The sequence below is a fragment of the Dermacentor albipictus genome, chromosome 7 (genome assembly GCF_038994185.2).
Source record: "Dermacentor albipictus isolate Rhodes 1998 colony chromosome 7, USDA_Dalb.pri_finalv2, whole genome shotgun sequence".
Taxonomy (NCBI): domain Eukaryota; kingdom Metazoa; phylum Arthropoda; class Arachnida; order Ixodida; family Ixodidae; genus Dermacentor; species Dermacentor albipictus.
The window spans coordinates 3,893,069-3,909,728 of record NC_091827.1 but is presented as its reverse complement, the minus strand read 5'-3'; the positions used below and the strand labels follow the sequence as shown (position 1 = coordinate 3,909,728).

The 16,660-nt window shown below is 48.0% G+C and overlaps 1 protein-coding gene across 9 annotated transcripts in view; it reads left to right on the top strand.

The window, feature by feature from the left end:
* Positions 1–16,660, top strand: part of LOC135920784 (serine-rich adhesin for platelets-like) — a 658,268-nt gene that overhangs the window by 575,669 nt on the left and 65,939 nt on the right. For all 9 annotated transcript variants that reach the window (XM_065455046.1, XM_065455039.1, XM_065455040.1 and 6 more), the window contains one exon: positions 1,782–1,875. In XM_065455046.1, the coding sequence (XP_065311118.1) occupies positions 1,782–1,875 (94 nt within the window). The remainder of the gene's footprint in view (positions 1–1,781; positions 1,876–16,660) is intronic.

The following is a 16,660-nucleotide window of genomic DNA, read 5'->3' as shown; positions in this document are numbered from 1 at the left end:
GTTTACTGAGCCAGACAGCCATCCACGTGGAGGGCTGCGAAGAGCCAAAGAAAGCATAACATTTATAAAAAGAATTGGAAATTAAATGGAGCACTGCAAAGCGCTGGCCAACTGCTCCACCTATGCTTTGAGCCCAGCATTGCCAGCTTAGCAAACACCCATAACTGTGCCATCACTTCAGCCCTTCGGCATTTCAGGGTATAATGGAAAGTTGGGTCAGTTTGTATGTATTCATGGTATCTTTTCGAAAATTCCAATCATTCGTACAATGATGCCATAGGTCATTGAGTACCTCTACTACAATTTCTTTACTCTGCAATGACTTGGGTCCATATAAACATCTTCCAGGACTTGTTTGCGAACACGCTGTATCGTATGTAGCTTAGTTAAAGGAACAGACAACCGCCTAGAACATGAATTGAGGTAACCTTACTGATGGAAAGATTGCCTATTACAGTGGCTAAAAACAAGCCACGTTTTTCTCGTTAAACATGGATTTATATTTTCAATTATTTGCGAAAAGTCACGAAAAATGACCTTTAGCACCCCACACGGCAAAAACATGAATGGGTATATAAGAGGCCTGTCATATGACCTTCTATTAGTGTATGCGGTTCGTAGTCTTTTCATTAGTATAGAAATGCAGTACACTTTTTTCTGATGCAAGCTTTTTCTAACTTACAATGTCCCAATAGGCCTTGGTTTGTAGCGAGTAGAAAAGTGGCGCTGCCATCGCCTTCGTTTTCTATGAGTTGGCTTGGCTCATCTATTGACAGAATAATCACGACAGGGGCCAGCGAGCCATGACGTAGGTTTGTACTTTCGGAAAAACACCGTACAAATATAAGAAAGGTTTTTACAACAATGCGAACTTATAGTACAAGCTTTTTCAGCGAAGCTGTATACCTCTACCGTCCAAGCAAATTTTCCTGTTATTGGCATGGTAAGCAAAAAAATACCTCCCCACACATGGGCCAATCCTGGTGATAGTGCAATGCCAGGCCAACCCACAGCAGAGGTGAAGGAGGCGTTAAGCACTCCCCATGCATGGGCCGATCTTGAAGATAGTGCGATGCCGGGCCAACCCGCGGCGGATGTGAAACGGGCATTAAGCACTCCCCATACGTATGCCGAAACTGAAGATAGTGCAATGCCGGGCCGACCCGCGCCAAAGGCGACGCAGACGTTAATTACTCCCCATACCTGAGCCGATCCTCAAGATCGTGCAATGCTGGGTCGACCCGTGGCGGAGGTGAAGCAGGCGTTAAGCACTCCCCATACATGGGCCGATCCTGAAGATAGTTCGATGCCGGGCCGACCCACGGCAGAGGTGCAGTTCACCATTAAGGGGCCCACATACACAGCTTCGCTGGTCATCCTTCTTCACAGAGTGGAAGGGCACTGAGTTTTTTATTTTCAAAAGTGGTTGAAAAGGTCACAATGTAAGTGGTTAACCACAGTTGCACTCACTTCGGTGAAAGCAGAACAATGAGCGACTTTCACAATTTGTGAGGCAGGCTATCGACATCGCTTTCACTTCTCAGCGTTGCTGGAGGAGGGACTCTCACTCTCTTGGAGGCGTCTTAGGTCTAAAAATTCTGCTTGCAAAATGTCTACGTGCTTCTGATAGTAACCACTGCATGTGTAAACGCTACCAATGGTGAGCTTTGCGTTGTGCCATAAACAAACTAGGTCCTTAAAGATCGCTTGTCAGTCCCTCTAAAGCAATTCCATTGTCACGAGGAGAGACATCATGTCATTAATGATGAAGTGTTCCACAGGCGGAGCTGGTAGCCACCTGCCAGACCAACCTGCACTGGTTGAAGATGATCCGCATCCACCTCCAGAATGGAGAAGACTCACCACAGCTACAACGTGAGTTTGGTGCTGCGAGCACCAGCTGTTTTCTCTAATTTCTGGGTATGCTTTGTATGGGGTATGTGTGTGCATAGGTGCCGACTACAGGGGGTCTCCGGAGTCCAAGTCCGCTCAGGAATTTTCCGGAGTGCCCCTCCCCTCCCCCCTGCAATGCCGTAGCCTCCCCTCCCCCCACCTAAAGTGTCATTGCTAGAGTTTTGTCACCCATATCTTGTGAGGTTTCTTTTGAGTTGCCTCAACCTTTTCGCTTAAAATTTATTGTGGCTAATAGCTTACTGCTTCATTGTTGGCGCTGACATGCACACCTTTTAATTCATAATTTCGCATTATTTCTGCCAATGCTAACATTAGGAGGACAAGCGCATTAGAAGCAACAGCAGCAGCTGCCTCGTGTATTTTCTCACTTCAACATTGTTTTTAATTTCCACCATAGACACCACGTACATACACAATATATTTAAATAAATGCACAGGATAAAGTTTATTATATTTTGAATAGAGAAAGAGTTAGCCAATTAACAATTATATCTAAAGGTATGGATAGCCTATGCCTAGAGAATGAATATGCTGCTGTATGTTCACCTCGCTTCAAATTGATTTGCGTGCTCTTTTGACCCTGAAAAAACCTGTAGACTTCAGTGACCCCTTTGGCAATGTCTTTTATCAACGGCGTGTGAAATGCACGTGAATGATATGTGCCTTAGTATCACTCATCTTTTCAGTAAGTAATGCTAACGACTCATGAAAAAAAAAGAAAAAACACTTCTAATAATTTACAACATTTATTAGAAATTGAAACATTGTCACTTGCATGCAGAGGTCGTAAATATACACAGGGTTTCCCAATTAACTATCATGAACCAAGATTTAAAAGAAAGAGCGATGCGTTATTCAGAAAAAACCTAGTGCATATTGTTTGCAGTATATTGGAGCAGCTGCCAGTAATTTTTTTAATTACTGAAATTTAATTAGGTAACTGTAAATAATTATCCAACTCAAGACTTACTATCCTAATTATCAAAGTGTCAATGAGGCATTTGTAGGCGCAACCAAGGGACATCTAACTGTGGTGTTTTCAGTGACATACAAATTGCGCACTAATAACCAGTGTCGACTGGAACGAGCTCCCTCCCTCCATTACTGCCATTTCTGACATTGACAAATTCAAGACCACTGTATTTTCGGCCGCTTTTAAAACTTATTATTGTATAATTATGGGCTGCTTTGTACTTTTTTGTACTTACCACTAATTTACTTTTTGTACTAATTTTGTACTTACCACTCCTTTCTGTAATGCCTTCAAGCCAGGAAAGTATTCAAAATAACCAAATAAATAAACCCCACAAAGTATGGAAAATACCACGCGACTGCACTCCTATCCACATCTTAAAGCAGTGCCCTCAAGCAGGCTCCCTCTGAGTTCGCCACAACGAAATAAAGCAAATAAAGAAAAACATTGTGATCGAGCTAGTTCCTTATCTGGCGTGCCCAGGCCGAAGTAACACGTTGCGTTTTGATGTTAGTTGGAAACAGGCTGTGATAGTTGTCTTAGCGTAGATAAAGTGGACAAATGTTTTCTTTCTTTTTTTTTGCCACAAGACTTTTCCCTACAAAAGTGAATTGACAACATTGGTGCAAAGGTTTAAAGGTGCATTTTGTGTCATCCCAGTTGCCATGTCTCTATGATGAGCAGAAGGTAAACATGATCCTTGCCTTGGGAGCTGCAAATGGCAACAAGAGGAAGGCTACAAATATATATCAGTTATGGAAGTGTGGTTGTAGACCAAACGCATCGACTATCATCAGAAATGATTAAAACCCGAGGCAAACTGGCAGCTTCAAGAAATAGCAGCGGAGGACTCCATCTTTCGAGTCCTAGCATGCGGGACGTGGCCGCACAGATACGAATTTCCAAGTCATCAGTTTGGAATATTATAATTGACGGCCTTTCGTCCATACCATCTTAACCAGCACCAATGCTTGGAAGATATGGGATTGCAGAATCGTCTAGATTTCTTCAATTCGGTCCTTACAAAAGCCGATGAGTCAACAGACTTTTTGAGCAACATCATGTGCACAGATGAAGCCAATTTTCGCAGAAATCCTTAGGTAAGCTTGTATAATGCACACTATATTGGGGTGACTCCAATCCACATTGGGTAAAGCGCAATCGGTACCAGTACGAGTGGTGGAGAGAAGTAACTAATAAAGAGAAAATCAGACATCCACCAAGCGGGCTTCCACAGAACTATTATGTCAAACTGTTGCCTTTGCCTCAAGTTGTTGACAAATTCGACTTCGCCCTGCCATCTGCTAGCCGCCTGGTTAGCTCGGATGGTAGAGCGGCTGCCCCGGAAAGGCGGTGGTCCCGAGTTCGAGTCCCAGACAAGGACAAATTTTTCTTCACCTGTGAGGCTTTTGTTTCGGGGAACCCGTATGGGTTTCCTTTGTAGCAATTGCTACGAACTGGTGGATGTCTGATTTTCCTTTCATTAATTACATCTCTCCACCTTGCGGGCTTTCGCATAACTATTACGTCATAACTGCTGCTATTCGCCAGGCTCATCGAGGCTCCGCACTGAAGGAAGATTGCGTTAAAAATGTTGTATATTCAGAGGCTGCTGATGCCAGCACGGGACTGATGCGAGCGACACGTGCTCCTTCAACAAAGAGCGGAGTCGTCAAAGCACACGGACGGCGTGTCGCCGACTGCCCACACGTGGTTTCGCACGCTGGCCGCGCGCAGCGACTACCGTGCAAGGCGGCTCGCCTTTTTGCTCTTTGCTGCCGGCAGAGTATAGAGAGAACCAACTCTGTGTTCATTTAACCGCGACATAATTGTGCAGACGCTAAAATGCTCACGAAAATAAACGCTTTATGACTCACTGTGTTTTCATTGCAAGCGCCGTCAGCTGCTGCTTCGACAACCGGGAGCTAGGCCTACCAGCTCGAGCGATCGGCGGCTGCCAACAAAGTCGGCACGCTGAGCATGATGCTCTGCTTAGGAGAGTTTATTCTGTACTAATATGGCCCATCTGCAACAAATCAAAGTTTCACGGAGTTGTTTGTCTTATTACGACGGTCCTTTTTCGCGTACAGTAAATAGGGGAATGTCTCAAAAGGCACGCCATTTTCTCGACTGTACGCACTAACTACCACCGATGAAGACGGTAGGCCTTGCTCGCTGGCTGTGGGTGTCAGTGGTTGCGAAGCTTCTTCTGCTAGAAATTATTCTGCTAGTACAAGAAAATGCAAAGTAATACAGAAAATTTGATGATGAAGTTGTAGTCGCCGATCACTGCCGCCATCTGTTGCTCGTTTTATGCCTTGCGTGATCATTGTTCAGTCACTTCACTCAATCCGGAGTCAGGAGACCGATGACATCAGGTCCCACCAATCCGGAGGTCGGTTGCCTTTTCCCACAAAAGGGGGGGGGGGGGACATTCTCGGAAACGCACGCACGTCACATGGGCACAAACAGGGACCAGAGGGGAACGTATGCTGACTCCGGTCGTACTCTGATAGGTGATGGCCGGATCATCGCACTGACCGCGTCTCCGGCTTGGACATGCCAATTCGTGCGGCTGACAGCTGATGGCCGTATCATGCTAATTGCTCAAACCTCACCTGAACGAGGTACTCTCGCGCTGGTCATAAATAATCCGTGTCGACAACCATTTTGATGAGGCCGTCGAAGCGTTCCCCATAATTGTGCGAGCCGTGACCGAAGGGTGTCGCGGAGCGAACAGCCGATCACAACAACGTACAGTTCAGAGGTGGCGCCCTCTCGTCTATTGGTCGCGTCCTCTTCCACCTCCGGCTTGGAAGTGGCCCCAACGAACGGCATGCGCGTTATCAGCATGACATAGCATTCCCGACCGGAAAGTAGCGGGCGCGGCGTTTTCGAGAAAGGCAATGCGGGCAAGGCGGATGACGATTATTGTTGTGTGGCAGAGATACACCCCAAAGATACACACCCCACTTTGCCCAACACTCCACTCTTAGAAACATTTACGCCCTTTGGGGCGTATCTTGTCCCACAACAACACTCTAAAAACAGTTGCACCCTTTGGGGAGTATATTTGTCCCACAACAATAATCGTCGTCTGTCTTGCCCGCGTTTCCTTTCTTTAACGCTGCGAGCCCGGTACTGCCCAGTCACGAACGGCATGCGCGTTATCAGTGTGACGCAGCATTCTCGACAGGAAAGTAGCGAGCGCCGAGTTTTCAGGAAAGGAAACGCAAGCAAGGCAAATGACGATTATTGTTGTGGGACAAATATACACCCCAAAGGGTGCAAACAGTTTTTAGATTGAATAATCGTCATCCGTGCTGCCCGCGTTTCCTTTCTTTAACGCTGCGAGCCCGGTACTTCCCAGTCACGAACGGCATGCGCCTTATCAGTGTGACGCAGCATTCTCGACAGGAAAGTAGCGAGCGCCGAGTTTTCGAGAAAGGAAGCGCACGCAAGGCAGATGACGATTATTGTTGTGGGACAAATATACACCCCAAAGGGTGCAACCGTTTTAAGAGTGTCTTAAAATGGTTGCACCCTTTGGGGTGTATATTTGTCCCACAACAATAATCGTCATCTGCCTTGCGTGCGTTTCCTTTCTCGAAAACTCGGCGCTCGCTACTTTCCTGTCGAGAATGCTGCGTCACACTGATAAGGCGCATGCCGTTCGTGACTGGAAAGTACCGTGCTCGCAGCGTTAAAGAAAGGAAACGCGGGCAAGACAGATGACGATTATCGTTGTGGGACAAGATAAGCCCCAAAGGGTGTAAATTTTTCTAAGAGTGTAGAGTGTACACTCTACACTATTAGAAAAATGTTCTTGTCACGCGTATACAATGCAAAGTAAAATTCACGGGATTGAAACATGAAAAAAAAAAAATATATATATATATATATATATATAGGAGCATGGCATAAGGGGGTTATAGACGGCAACAGTACTATAAGAGCTAGTAAACATATTATGTAGCAAGTGGCACTTATACGTTTCTAATACAAAGCATTCAAACACAAGAGATACAGCATACTTTCAAAATGTAACTGATGCACAGTACAAACCAGAATGCAACCGAGAAATAACAGTGAAAAGCGATAAGTCGGTGAACAGATTAAAAAGGTGTTATTGAAAGACGACTGCTGACTTGGTTGCGGAAGGAATCATGGTTCGTAAGGGAAGTGATAGTGTCGGGCAAATCCTTCCACAGAGAAATGGCACGTGGAAGCGCAGAGCTGTTGAAGGTTAATGTGTGACCGAAGATGCGCCAGTAACCGAAATTGTTATGGAGGCGTTTTGATATGCGCAAAGGCCTAGCGAGAGGTAGCGGAGGCAGCCTATTACCATGAAAGTACTTGTGAAACAAACAGAGAAGTGCGATGCAACGGCGAGTTTCAAGCGAAATGATGTCATGATTTTGTTTAATCTCAGTTACGCTATGAGAACACTTATAATCGCAAAAAATAAAACGTGCTGCTCTGTTCTGTACAGCTTCTAGCATATTGATAAGATATTTTTGATGAGGCGACCACACAGGGCTTGCAAATTCTAGTTGAGGATGTGCAAATGTTGCAACAATTGTTGTTACACGCATAGTGGGTCAATAATATTGTAAAGCACGGTGGTTTTTTTTTTACATTACTATAAAAGAATTATGCGGCGTACGTGGGCCACAATATCTGGCAGCAGGCAAGCCTGGGCGTCGCACGAGTCGCATTCTTGAAATCGCAGTCGCGTGCGAATGCACCGATTTCTTTCGCTCCGGTCGCAGCATGTGAAGCATGCTTTACACGAGCACGTTGGTGCAACCGGTAACGCTTTGGCGGAACCCCAAGCGTTGCTGGATAGCATGCGCCGCATAACATTAATGCCCACAGGGCGGGGGACCTGAAACATTGCTGTTGTCTTCGTCGTTGTGCTTAATAACATCTTTCTTGCTCTTCAGAGGCAATGCACTTGTTACACACATAGGCAATTTTATCGCTTGCGGAGGTTATCACCGCTGTGGCGCATTCGCTGACCATTGCCCGCTCGAAATTCATCAAATATGCTTGCCACATTACAGTCACTCCGAATTCTTCAATAAAGAAAGTCTCCATATTCGATGACAACAGCGCTTGAATCCACCTAACAGCTTTCTTTTTTCGCGTGACGAGCTGTTGAAATAAAGGTTCCCCCTGTCAGCTATAAAACCGACTTCAGGCCCTTCAGACACATGACCCCTGCGGCCACAACAACCAAGCCGGGAGGCTCTCTGTCGAACGCGCCCCGTGAATCCTACTGGCGGTTGTACCTGCCATCGGCCTTTCCTTCCTCGCGCTTGCGTCTATGTAAATACGCAGCCCCACGGCAAGCTGCGGTCGCGCATGGTCGGTCGACCGCAGCGTATCCCCACTCGTGCGGCGTCTCGTGGGTGTCCGAGCTGAGACGATTTTTCTCCAGCCAAGCGCATGCTGCCTCGTGTGGCGGGATTCGTCGATGAAGATGCTATCGCCGAGAAACCGTGGGGATGGGTCGACGCCTCCCGCGTCTCGCTCGCGACATCCCAGTTGCGGACCAACTAAAGCCCCTCCATACACGCGCCAGCGGTGGATGGAGGGGCCTTACCCCCAACCTCCTGAAACCTCGCAGCGTGGCGACAACAGCCGCACCACTGAGGTTGTATGCTGACCTCTCCTTGATTGGCGCACTGCAAATTCAGCGATCGCCTTTCTTGTTTGTCCCGTCGCCTGCGACAAAACATTGCAAAAAAAAAAAGAAACGGCACATTGGCCGGTGTGTGTAATCCTACGATAATTACTAGTGGCACCGAGATGTCAAACTGGTACTCTCTCGCCTTTGTTCTCTTCTGAAAACACTAACCGCGTTTGTTTGTTTTTCGTTCTTGCTTCGTGGAGCACTGTTTAGCTTTAGCGGCGACTTTGTTGCGGTGAATGTTCGCTCCTGTGAACTGCTTTCTACTATACCTGGGCCTTCGAGGTAGTTCCTGCTACGTTTTTTTTTTTTTTTTTGATAACGTTTGAGCCCTCGAAACTTGAGACTGGCAGAGCTTCGCAACTCGTTTACAGTATGTAACAACCGTTTCAGCGAACGAGTTTACAGAGGATGCGTATAGTGACGTCGTGATGTGGCAGCTCGCAGCGCCATTCTCACCGGCGACTGAGGTCGTGAAAAGCATGTTTAGCGCCAGCGAACAAGGACAGAAGGGAGACGGCACCACAATGCGCTAACTTCAACATCTTGATTTTCAGGAAACACCCACCTATTTAACCCATGCACAGTGGCGCCAACTCGTCCAAAAAAAAAAAAAGCCGCCTCCTTATCTGACAAGTCGACCGAAGGGGCACTAACACACGTATCGCTATTCCGACAGGTAGCCTGAGCCTCAGTAATCTCGCGCACATCTTTGTGCTTCGCAAGAACCCGGCAGGATGCATACACCGGCGCACAACCACATTCCTGACAGTGAGTTGCCCGATGACCGCATAGCTTATTTCTCACGTTTATACCTCGTATAACCGGTCATTATAGACACCTTCCTGTCTGTCCGATGTATTTTTCCCACAGGACAGCGGGTGCTCATAAACAACAGCTTCTACGCGACCCACTGGTGCTTTACGATGATTCGTAGAGCAACCGACAGCTGGCTTACGGTACGGGTCTGTTAACCGACATATTTTCCCGTGTTTTTCTGGCGCTGTTGACCACGTTTGTGTCCACCCAGCTAGCCATTTTCTTGTGCTATGTGCCGTTCTATGCAGATATGGGCACTACCGCTACCTTCCCTCTGCCTTCCGTCCGTTGATTTGCCGCGTCTTGAGTTGTGCTGTCTGACCCGCATCTTTTCAGCAGCCCCTCTACGACCAAAACTTGCACCGACTCCGGAAACCCAGCTGCTGATAACCTTCCCGACCGATCCATAAGACTCGTATAGATCTTATGGTGGCAAGATTTCTTTAATTTTGATGGAGGCCAGGCCCGTCATGGGGGAAGACTAATGCTAACGCACTACTGTCGCACGAGTCCTAGATGTCGATGTTGCTAGATAAGGAATTTTGAGACCAACGTTAGCGTCAACAAATGAAAACTTCTTTTAAGAGTTTGCCGCCTTCACTAGAGCGCAAATTGGGCTAGTTGGTTATTCGTAGTCACCTGATATGTCAGCGCCTAGAACGAGAAAAGATACGCAGTACTGATTTTGAAGTTTCATCTCTGCGGTCGCACAATTATAGTCGACACAGCACGAAGAAAATAGCTTACACCTTGCTCAGAAGCACTTTGTCAATATGAGAGTTGGAATGGGTGCTCACGCATTGCTCGCGAAGTCTGTCAAGCAAATCTGCATCGGTAATTTCTCCTCTGGTCAGTTACCTTGCTTGTTTAACGACACAGCATTTTTCAAACACAGGGACGCACCTTGCACTGTGTCGAGCCAGATTATCTTGTTTGTACTTGCCTACATTGTACTTGCGCGTAGATAATCTAGAATTCAAACATCTACCGGTTTGACCAGGATATCATCCTTTTAGTAGCCCGTGGTAGTTCCTTTCCAGCTTGAAAAAACGTGTCTGGTATATTCCTATAATATCCAGATACCTACCATGGCGGCCGCATTGTGCTTCTCAGCAGAAGGTCCGAAGCCACCTCTGACAAAAAGTGAAGGCTGCCAGTGTGGAATTAATTGCCTATCGCGGTTCGGCACAGTTTCAAATTGGATACAAGTTATTTTTGAAGTGGACAACGGTGTATTTCTCGCGTACCGCATTCCTAGGCTCGTGTAATTCTGTTGTACGGTCCAGTCACCTGCCGTGAAATATTTATTGGTAGAGTTACTGTAGGTGCTAGCAAACAAATGCGCTCCGTATACGAGCCGGGTGTTCGCCACCACTTCGCTCGTCTTCCGAGAGGTGACGCGGCGACACGCGTACTCCCTGCTAGTAACAGCGCAAAATGTAGGCAAGAGACGAGACAAGAAGACACCACAAGCGCTGACTTTCAACAACGTTTATTCCGAAAGAAACACGGCTTCTTATAACCATGCCGTACTCCGTGACCAAAGGGGTCGGGAGCCGAACTCGCGCGAAGTGTTTCCGTCTCGCGCCACTGTATTTCCGTCGCCGAAGGCCGGTCTCGTGGTGCTCTTCGCAACAGCGTTCTCGGGCCGCGGCGGAGGTGGACCCAAAAATAGTCGTGCGCGAAGCAGTTGTGAAGACGGTTCGGGTACAATCGTGCCTCGCGTGATCAAAAAAAGGGCGTGTGGCGACGACACTGCGGACGTGAACGGAGGGAGAAAAGACTCGACGGTGGTGGTGCGTGGACCCTGTTCTTTCCGCGTTACTGTCTTCTTCTTTTTTTTTTTTTTACCGCGGTTTGCACGGGCTCATCGCTGCATCCGCGGCAGCGCGTGTGTTTGACGAAACCCAGCGTTTTCAAAGCGTTCTGCACATAGCTTTTAGTTTTCGAAACGGGGGGCTGCGGGTTGGCATACGTACAGGCACGGCCGCTCGATGAAAGCGCTGTGCGTTTTCATCGAGCGGCCATGGTACAGGCCACATTCGAGCAACGGCAGCGCAGGAAAAGCGCTTACTTCCTGCCGAAGGCTTGTTTTCATTTTCACATATCGTAACTCTCGTGAAAGTTACCACGTTTCTTGCAGTTAGTGGTCACGTGTTTATGAACATGTTTAATTGGAATTCGGCGCTTTTGTGTTCGTCTCCTGTTGTTCGCCCTTTTGCGCCATCGTTGCTTTAACCGAAGATGATGCAGCGAGGGGTGTTGTGGCTTCTACGCTCAGAAGGGAGTGCGGAGTTCGGTTCTCGTCGCTCTGTGCCCTGCTCGACGATCCCGGGTCGGTAAATCGCAGATCCAAGGTGACGATGCTTGAGCCGAGCGAGAGAGTCAGATTGGCTGTATGTAAGTGAGATCGGCAAGGCTCGGACAAGTTGGTAATTGATGGCATATCGCGCAAAACGGGGACGCAGACACAAACACTTACAGTAACCTTTATTGAAGAAACAAGGGCTACATATACGCGAGGCGTGCGCAGAAAGAGAAGGCAACAAATTAAAGCGTCTTATCAAACAACAGAATGGACATACCACTTGTCACGTGTTAAACGAGAAGAAAGGGGATAACCGAGGGGTCCGATTTTCATTAGTCATATCATAAGAAGCCAACAAACATGTTGTTGCGTGTTAACAATTCAAAATGCACACGTAGAGCCTTTAGAACTGATTTAGGAACGTAATCTCGCTTGGTGTCAGCGCAGTAGATCCACTGACGCTCACACTATCAACCTTTCCAGTGTCTGTTCGTTTTGTCTAGATTGAGTCCGAGGTTCTTTCTCGCCTCTATCCTTGCCGCAAGGCATCTGAGCTGCTTCAGAATAATCGGGCGTTGTTTGACTTGACTGCCAGCAGCACTTCGGTGAACAGTCATCGCCGCATGTCGCCTCAGCGTTACCTATTCCTGAAGCCCGCGTTTGCAATGAGGCCCGATGGTCTAGAGCACTTTCAACCGTTCGCGAACCGCCGAAAGACCCCTCTAAAATATGTAACAATTCGTACCGTCTGAGACCCGAGCATTCATTTCAATGCGGAAATGGGAGTTGACCGCTGACTTGAGTCGCAGCAAGTGATTTGAAACCAACATTTTGTACAATGTGACCTTTATTCCACCAAGGACTGCGCAAAGTCTACGCATGCCTGTCGAATTATCCGCCAAAAACGCATCACCATGTCCGCCATTTATTCTCCCCTGAAGTTCTGGCTCCGAAACGTCGGGTTTCTTGAAACATACTTCGGTTGCAGTTTTGTATTTTTTTTTATTGGTTAATTCAGTTATTGTCCCCAACCATGGCATATCTCTGCGGAATGTTTGGCTTTGAGGCTGCATATTTATATATCAAATTTGGCCGCATTAGATGCTCTAACATGCAATTTACATAACTGCAACAGCTGTTTTTGGTACAGAGTTACGGATTTGTAAACTTCGTGCCTGAATTTTTTTTAGAGCGAAAGCAAAGGGAGGCCAGCTTAGCACATTATAGAGAAGCTTACCAAGCGTACTGCAACCGCCGCCGTTCTGCAACACGAACAGCATGGAGAGGAAGACGCAGCCGGTGGATACGGCACCCGAAACGAACGTTTGACGAACTCCGGCCCGACGGCCACGTTTCACCGCGACTTCACGGACGACCAGTTCGGCAGCGTGCGCCGCATGTGTGAAACAGTGTGGCCTAGCTTTAATAAGGAAACACAGCGTGCATAGTCTTTGCAAAACCAAGCCAAACAGACATTTCGCTTGTGATAACTATACGTTTACGAGAGTTAAAACCTCAGCAAATTTTTTTTCGGCAATTTTTGTAAAATATTCCATCCCCCTAAATTCAGATCGATCCATGGGTTGCCTCATAACACTCGTTTTAATATACGGCATTACGACAGCGCAATTTACTGATGCACCTTGCCTCCGCTTGCTTTTGTTGTTTGGCGTCGCAGCTGCATCGAGCCGAGTGCGCGTTTCCTTCTCGGGGCGACGAATCGCTGACGACGCAGCGCGGTTTTATTGCGCCGTCGCGTGCCACGTATGACGCGCCGTTTTCTCGCTGAAGAGAAGAAAAAAAATGCGGTCAGCGCGGTTTACGAACGGCACGGTCTCATGGAATGCGCAGCGTGGGAAGCGAGAAATAATGCGAACGCGCTGTGGGCCATCTTACACTGTCTTGCATGCGCTTGTCAAGCGAGGCACTTGGAATGCGAATATCGAGCTGCTTTAAGTATACACATTAGTTATAGGTAACTACGCACTGGAAATATGCGCGTGATTGTATTCACGTTTAGTTTCTTTCAGGAATACGCTGTGAAATTCCTGTATATTTCTGTATCGTTTTCCTTAGCACACTAAGCGTATGTGCACTGTTTCCCATACACTGCAGCATTGCAGCGCCCATTTCTGTAACGACCTTTGTAGGGCATGCAGTACCGTTCCCCGACCGTATTGCACGAGAGCGAATGGCCGTATTAAAGGCTTTTGGAGATGGCGCTGCCTGTCTATACTTAACGATCGACACAACCGAACCCTATAGATGCGATAACGATATCGGCGAAAGCTTAAATAACGTTATGCAGACCCCGCGCACTGTGCGAGTTAAGCGAAGCATTTTCCAGCTAGCTAGCCATCTCGCGTTGTAAGGATTGGGCGCTCAATCCCATCGCTCATAACCCGTTGTCAAGATTGGAGTCGGGCATGAATTAGAAGGTAGCTGGCCCATGCCGTCGTCCAACTTATCCACGCTGAGGACGTTGTTGAAGGGAAGGACTACTTCTCATCGAGAACGAGGAATATGGGTTTATTTACAGTATCTACATAAGGACGTTGCAGTTCATCAGTCTAGCATGACGGCGAGAGAAAGTCCACTGAGCAGCCGCACAACAGCGGTTTATAAACACTCGGTCCTCCCTCGATCCCAAGGTGAGGGAAACATTCGACCAGTCATCGTAAACGAGTCGCTGATCTGCGGGTGGGACACATACACACACACTTCTTTGCGCGAGGTTCACGGTCCTCAAGAACTCGGGGCTTACATCAGGTGCCTTTTATTCCCCGACCTGACCCCCGAAGCGCGGCCGGTTGCCCATTGTCTTGCGTCTTGAACGGCGCCTGGGAAGGGACCTCGAACTACGTTCCCCCGGGGACCCCCTTGTTCATAGCAGACCACGTCGGCGGTGGCGGGTTCAGGCACAAAGCCTGCTTCGTCGAACTCATCCTGGCTCCTGCGACGGAAAGTCGAGGTCGCGGCTATTGTTGACGCCGTGAGGCTAGAGGGTTGCGGTGGCGTTCCACGAAAAGTTGACGCCGCTGTCGCAACTGGCTGGCAAAACTTGCACTTCAGCGGGCCGTACTTAACAGCGTCTAGATTTGAGGTTCTGCAGAACGTTACCAGTAGGACCGACGTGTTTGTGTGACGCGAGCGTGCGTGCGACGAGAGAAGTCGGCCGGCCAAGAGACGCGGCGATTCTGCAGCTCCGCCGTGCTGCGAACAAAGCAGTGCGGAACTGTATTCGGTCTCTCCAGCGGCGCCACGCGTTCCTCCTACGAAGCAGTCACCCGGTGATAGAAATATGCGACGCACTTCGGCGGTTCGGTCTGGCGCTATGCGTGGACGCGACGATTAGGAAAAAAAAAAAGGGAATAGTGATCACACGTGCAGCGTGCCGCAGTGCTCAAACTGTGCCGTAACGAGTGTTCACTGCTAAGGTATCGTTAAGATGTACTTCAGGACAGGCGTAACGACCTGAGGCACTGGAACCAGTTACGAAGCTCGCACCACATTTTCAAGACACTGAATCGCGTACAGAGGGGATCCCACTTGTCTACAGCGATCGAGCCGAGCTCTGCGCAAGGAAGAAACACATTTTAAGGGAGGTACCGAGTTACGAAGAAACAACTCGAAACGCAAGTGGAAAAACGTGAAACCCGTTCAGGCCCAAGCACTTTGTCCTTAGTCAAACAGCTACGCTTAAGTTCAGTTCATTTGCTCCGCCGTACGCTGCTCGAGGCTCTAGACGAACGTGATCACCTCTGTACGTTACGAGTTTAGTAAATTGCATTATAGAGCCGTTTTTTTTTTCTCAGTTTACATTTCGAAACGCACTGAAGTTTGTGTCTTACCGCACAGGATTAATTTGTTGAAACCAGGAGCGCTTGAAAAACAACTTCTGTTTGGGAAAACACAAATGTGTGGCTTCATGCCCGTGAGCCTTTTCAAGGCTAGTAACGACATACTGACCTTTACAGAGTTTGTACCTTCGTGTACTGCGGCGTTAACGCACTGCGGCGAGCCCTTGACTGCACTCGTCTGCAGGCAGAGCGATTCGACGCTGACCTCGGTGTCTCTAATGGAATAGTAAGCTGGTGGGCCAGTTTATCTGACACGATTTTTTCAAAGGGGAGCGTAGAAGCGTTGCGGGAAAAGGAGACCTGGACAGGAAAGACGCTCACTTGCAACTAAGTATATATTCAGTGACAAAACGATTTCACACAACCTAGAAAGGATCGGGGAAAAAGCACGGCGTTGACCTCCTCTTCATATCTCCTCTCAAGCTCTCTCGGTTGTGCGCCCCTGCAAAACGGCCATAAGAAGAACAAGACCTGTGAAAAGCCACACACGAAACCGCTCGCCTCCTGTGCTACCGAAGTGGTATACAAGATACCACTCGACTGTGGGATAGTTTATATTTGGCAGACGGGGCGCTGTCTAAATGACAGGCTAAGAGAACGTTCATTTTGAAAGGCCCCAACTCCGCGCACGTTCCTACGCACTGCAGGGATTGTGGCTGTAAACCCCGTTTCGATAAAACCGAGATTAAAAGCAGACCAAAGGCAGACTGGAAAGGGAAATCCTCGAGCCAGATCAGATTCACGCGCATGCTAACCTTTGTATTGGTGCCCCGCCAGTGCATTTGATGGATAAGTAATTTACGTTCCTCGCCCTTGGCTGAAGTTTCTATGCCGCCTCCTCTGTCACCCTCTCCCCGAAGGGTTCTTTGGAATGACATCTGTCAGGCCACTTGCACGTGCCGTTGTTGTGATCACCTATTATGATGTAGTGATGCATGCCCTGTTAGGCGAATTTTATATATATAAAAAATGTAAACATTTTTTTTTTTACAATACTCGATGTCAGCGCATGCGCAATCACGTTCCTGGTGGTTTGTATCCGAATATATACTTGGTCGCTAGTGAGCGTCTTTGCTGTCCACGTCTCCTTT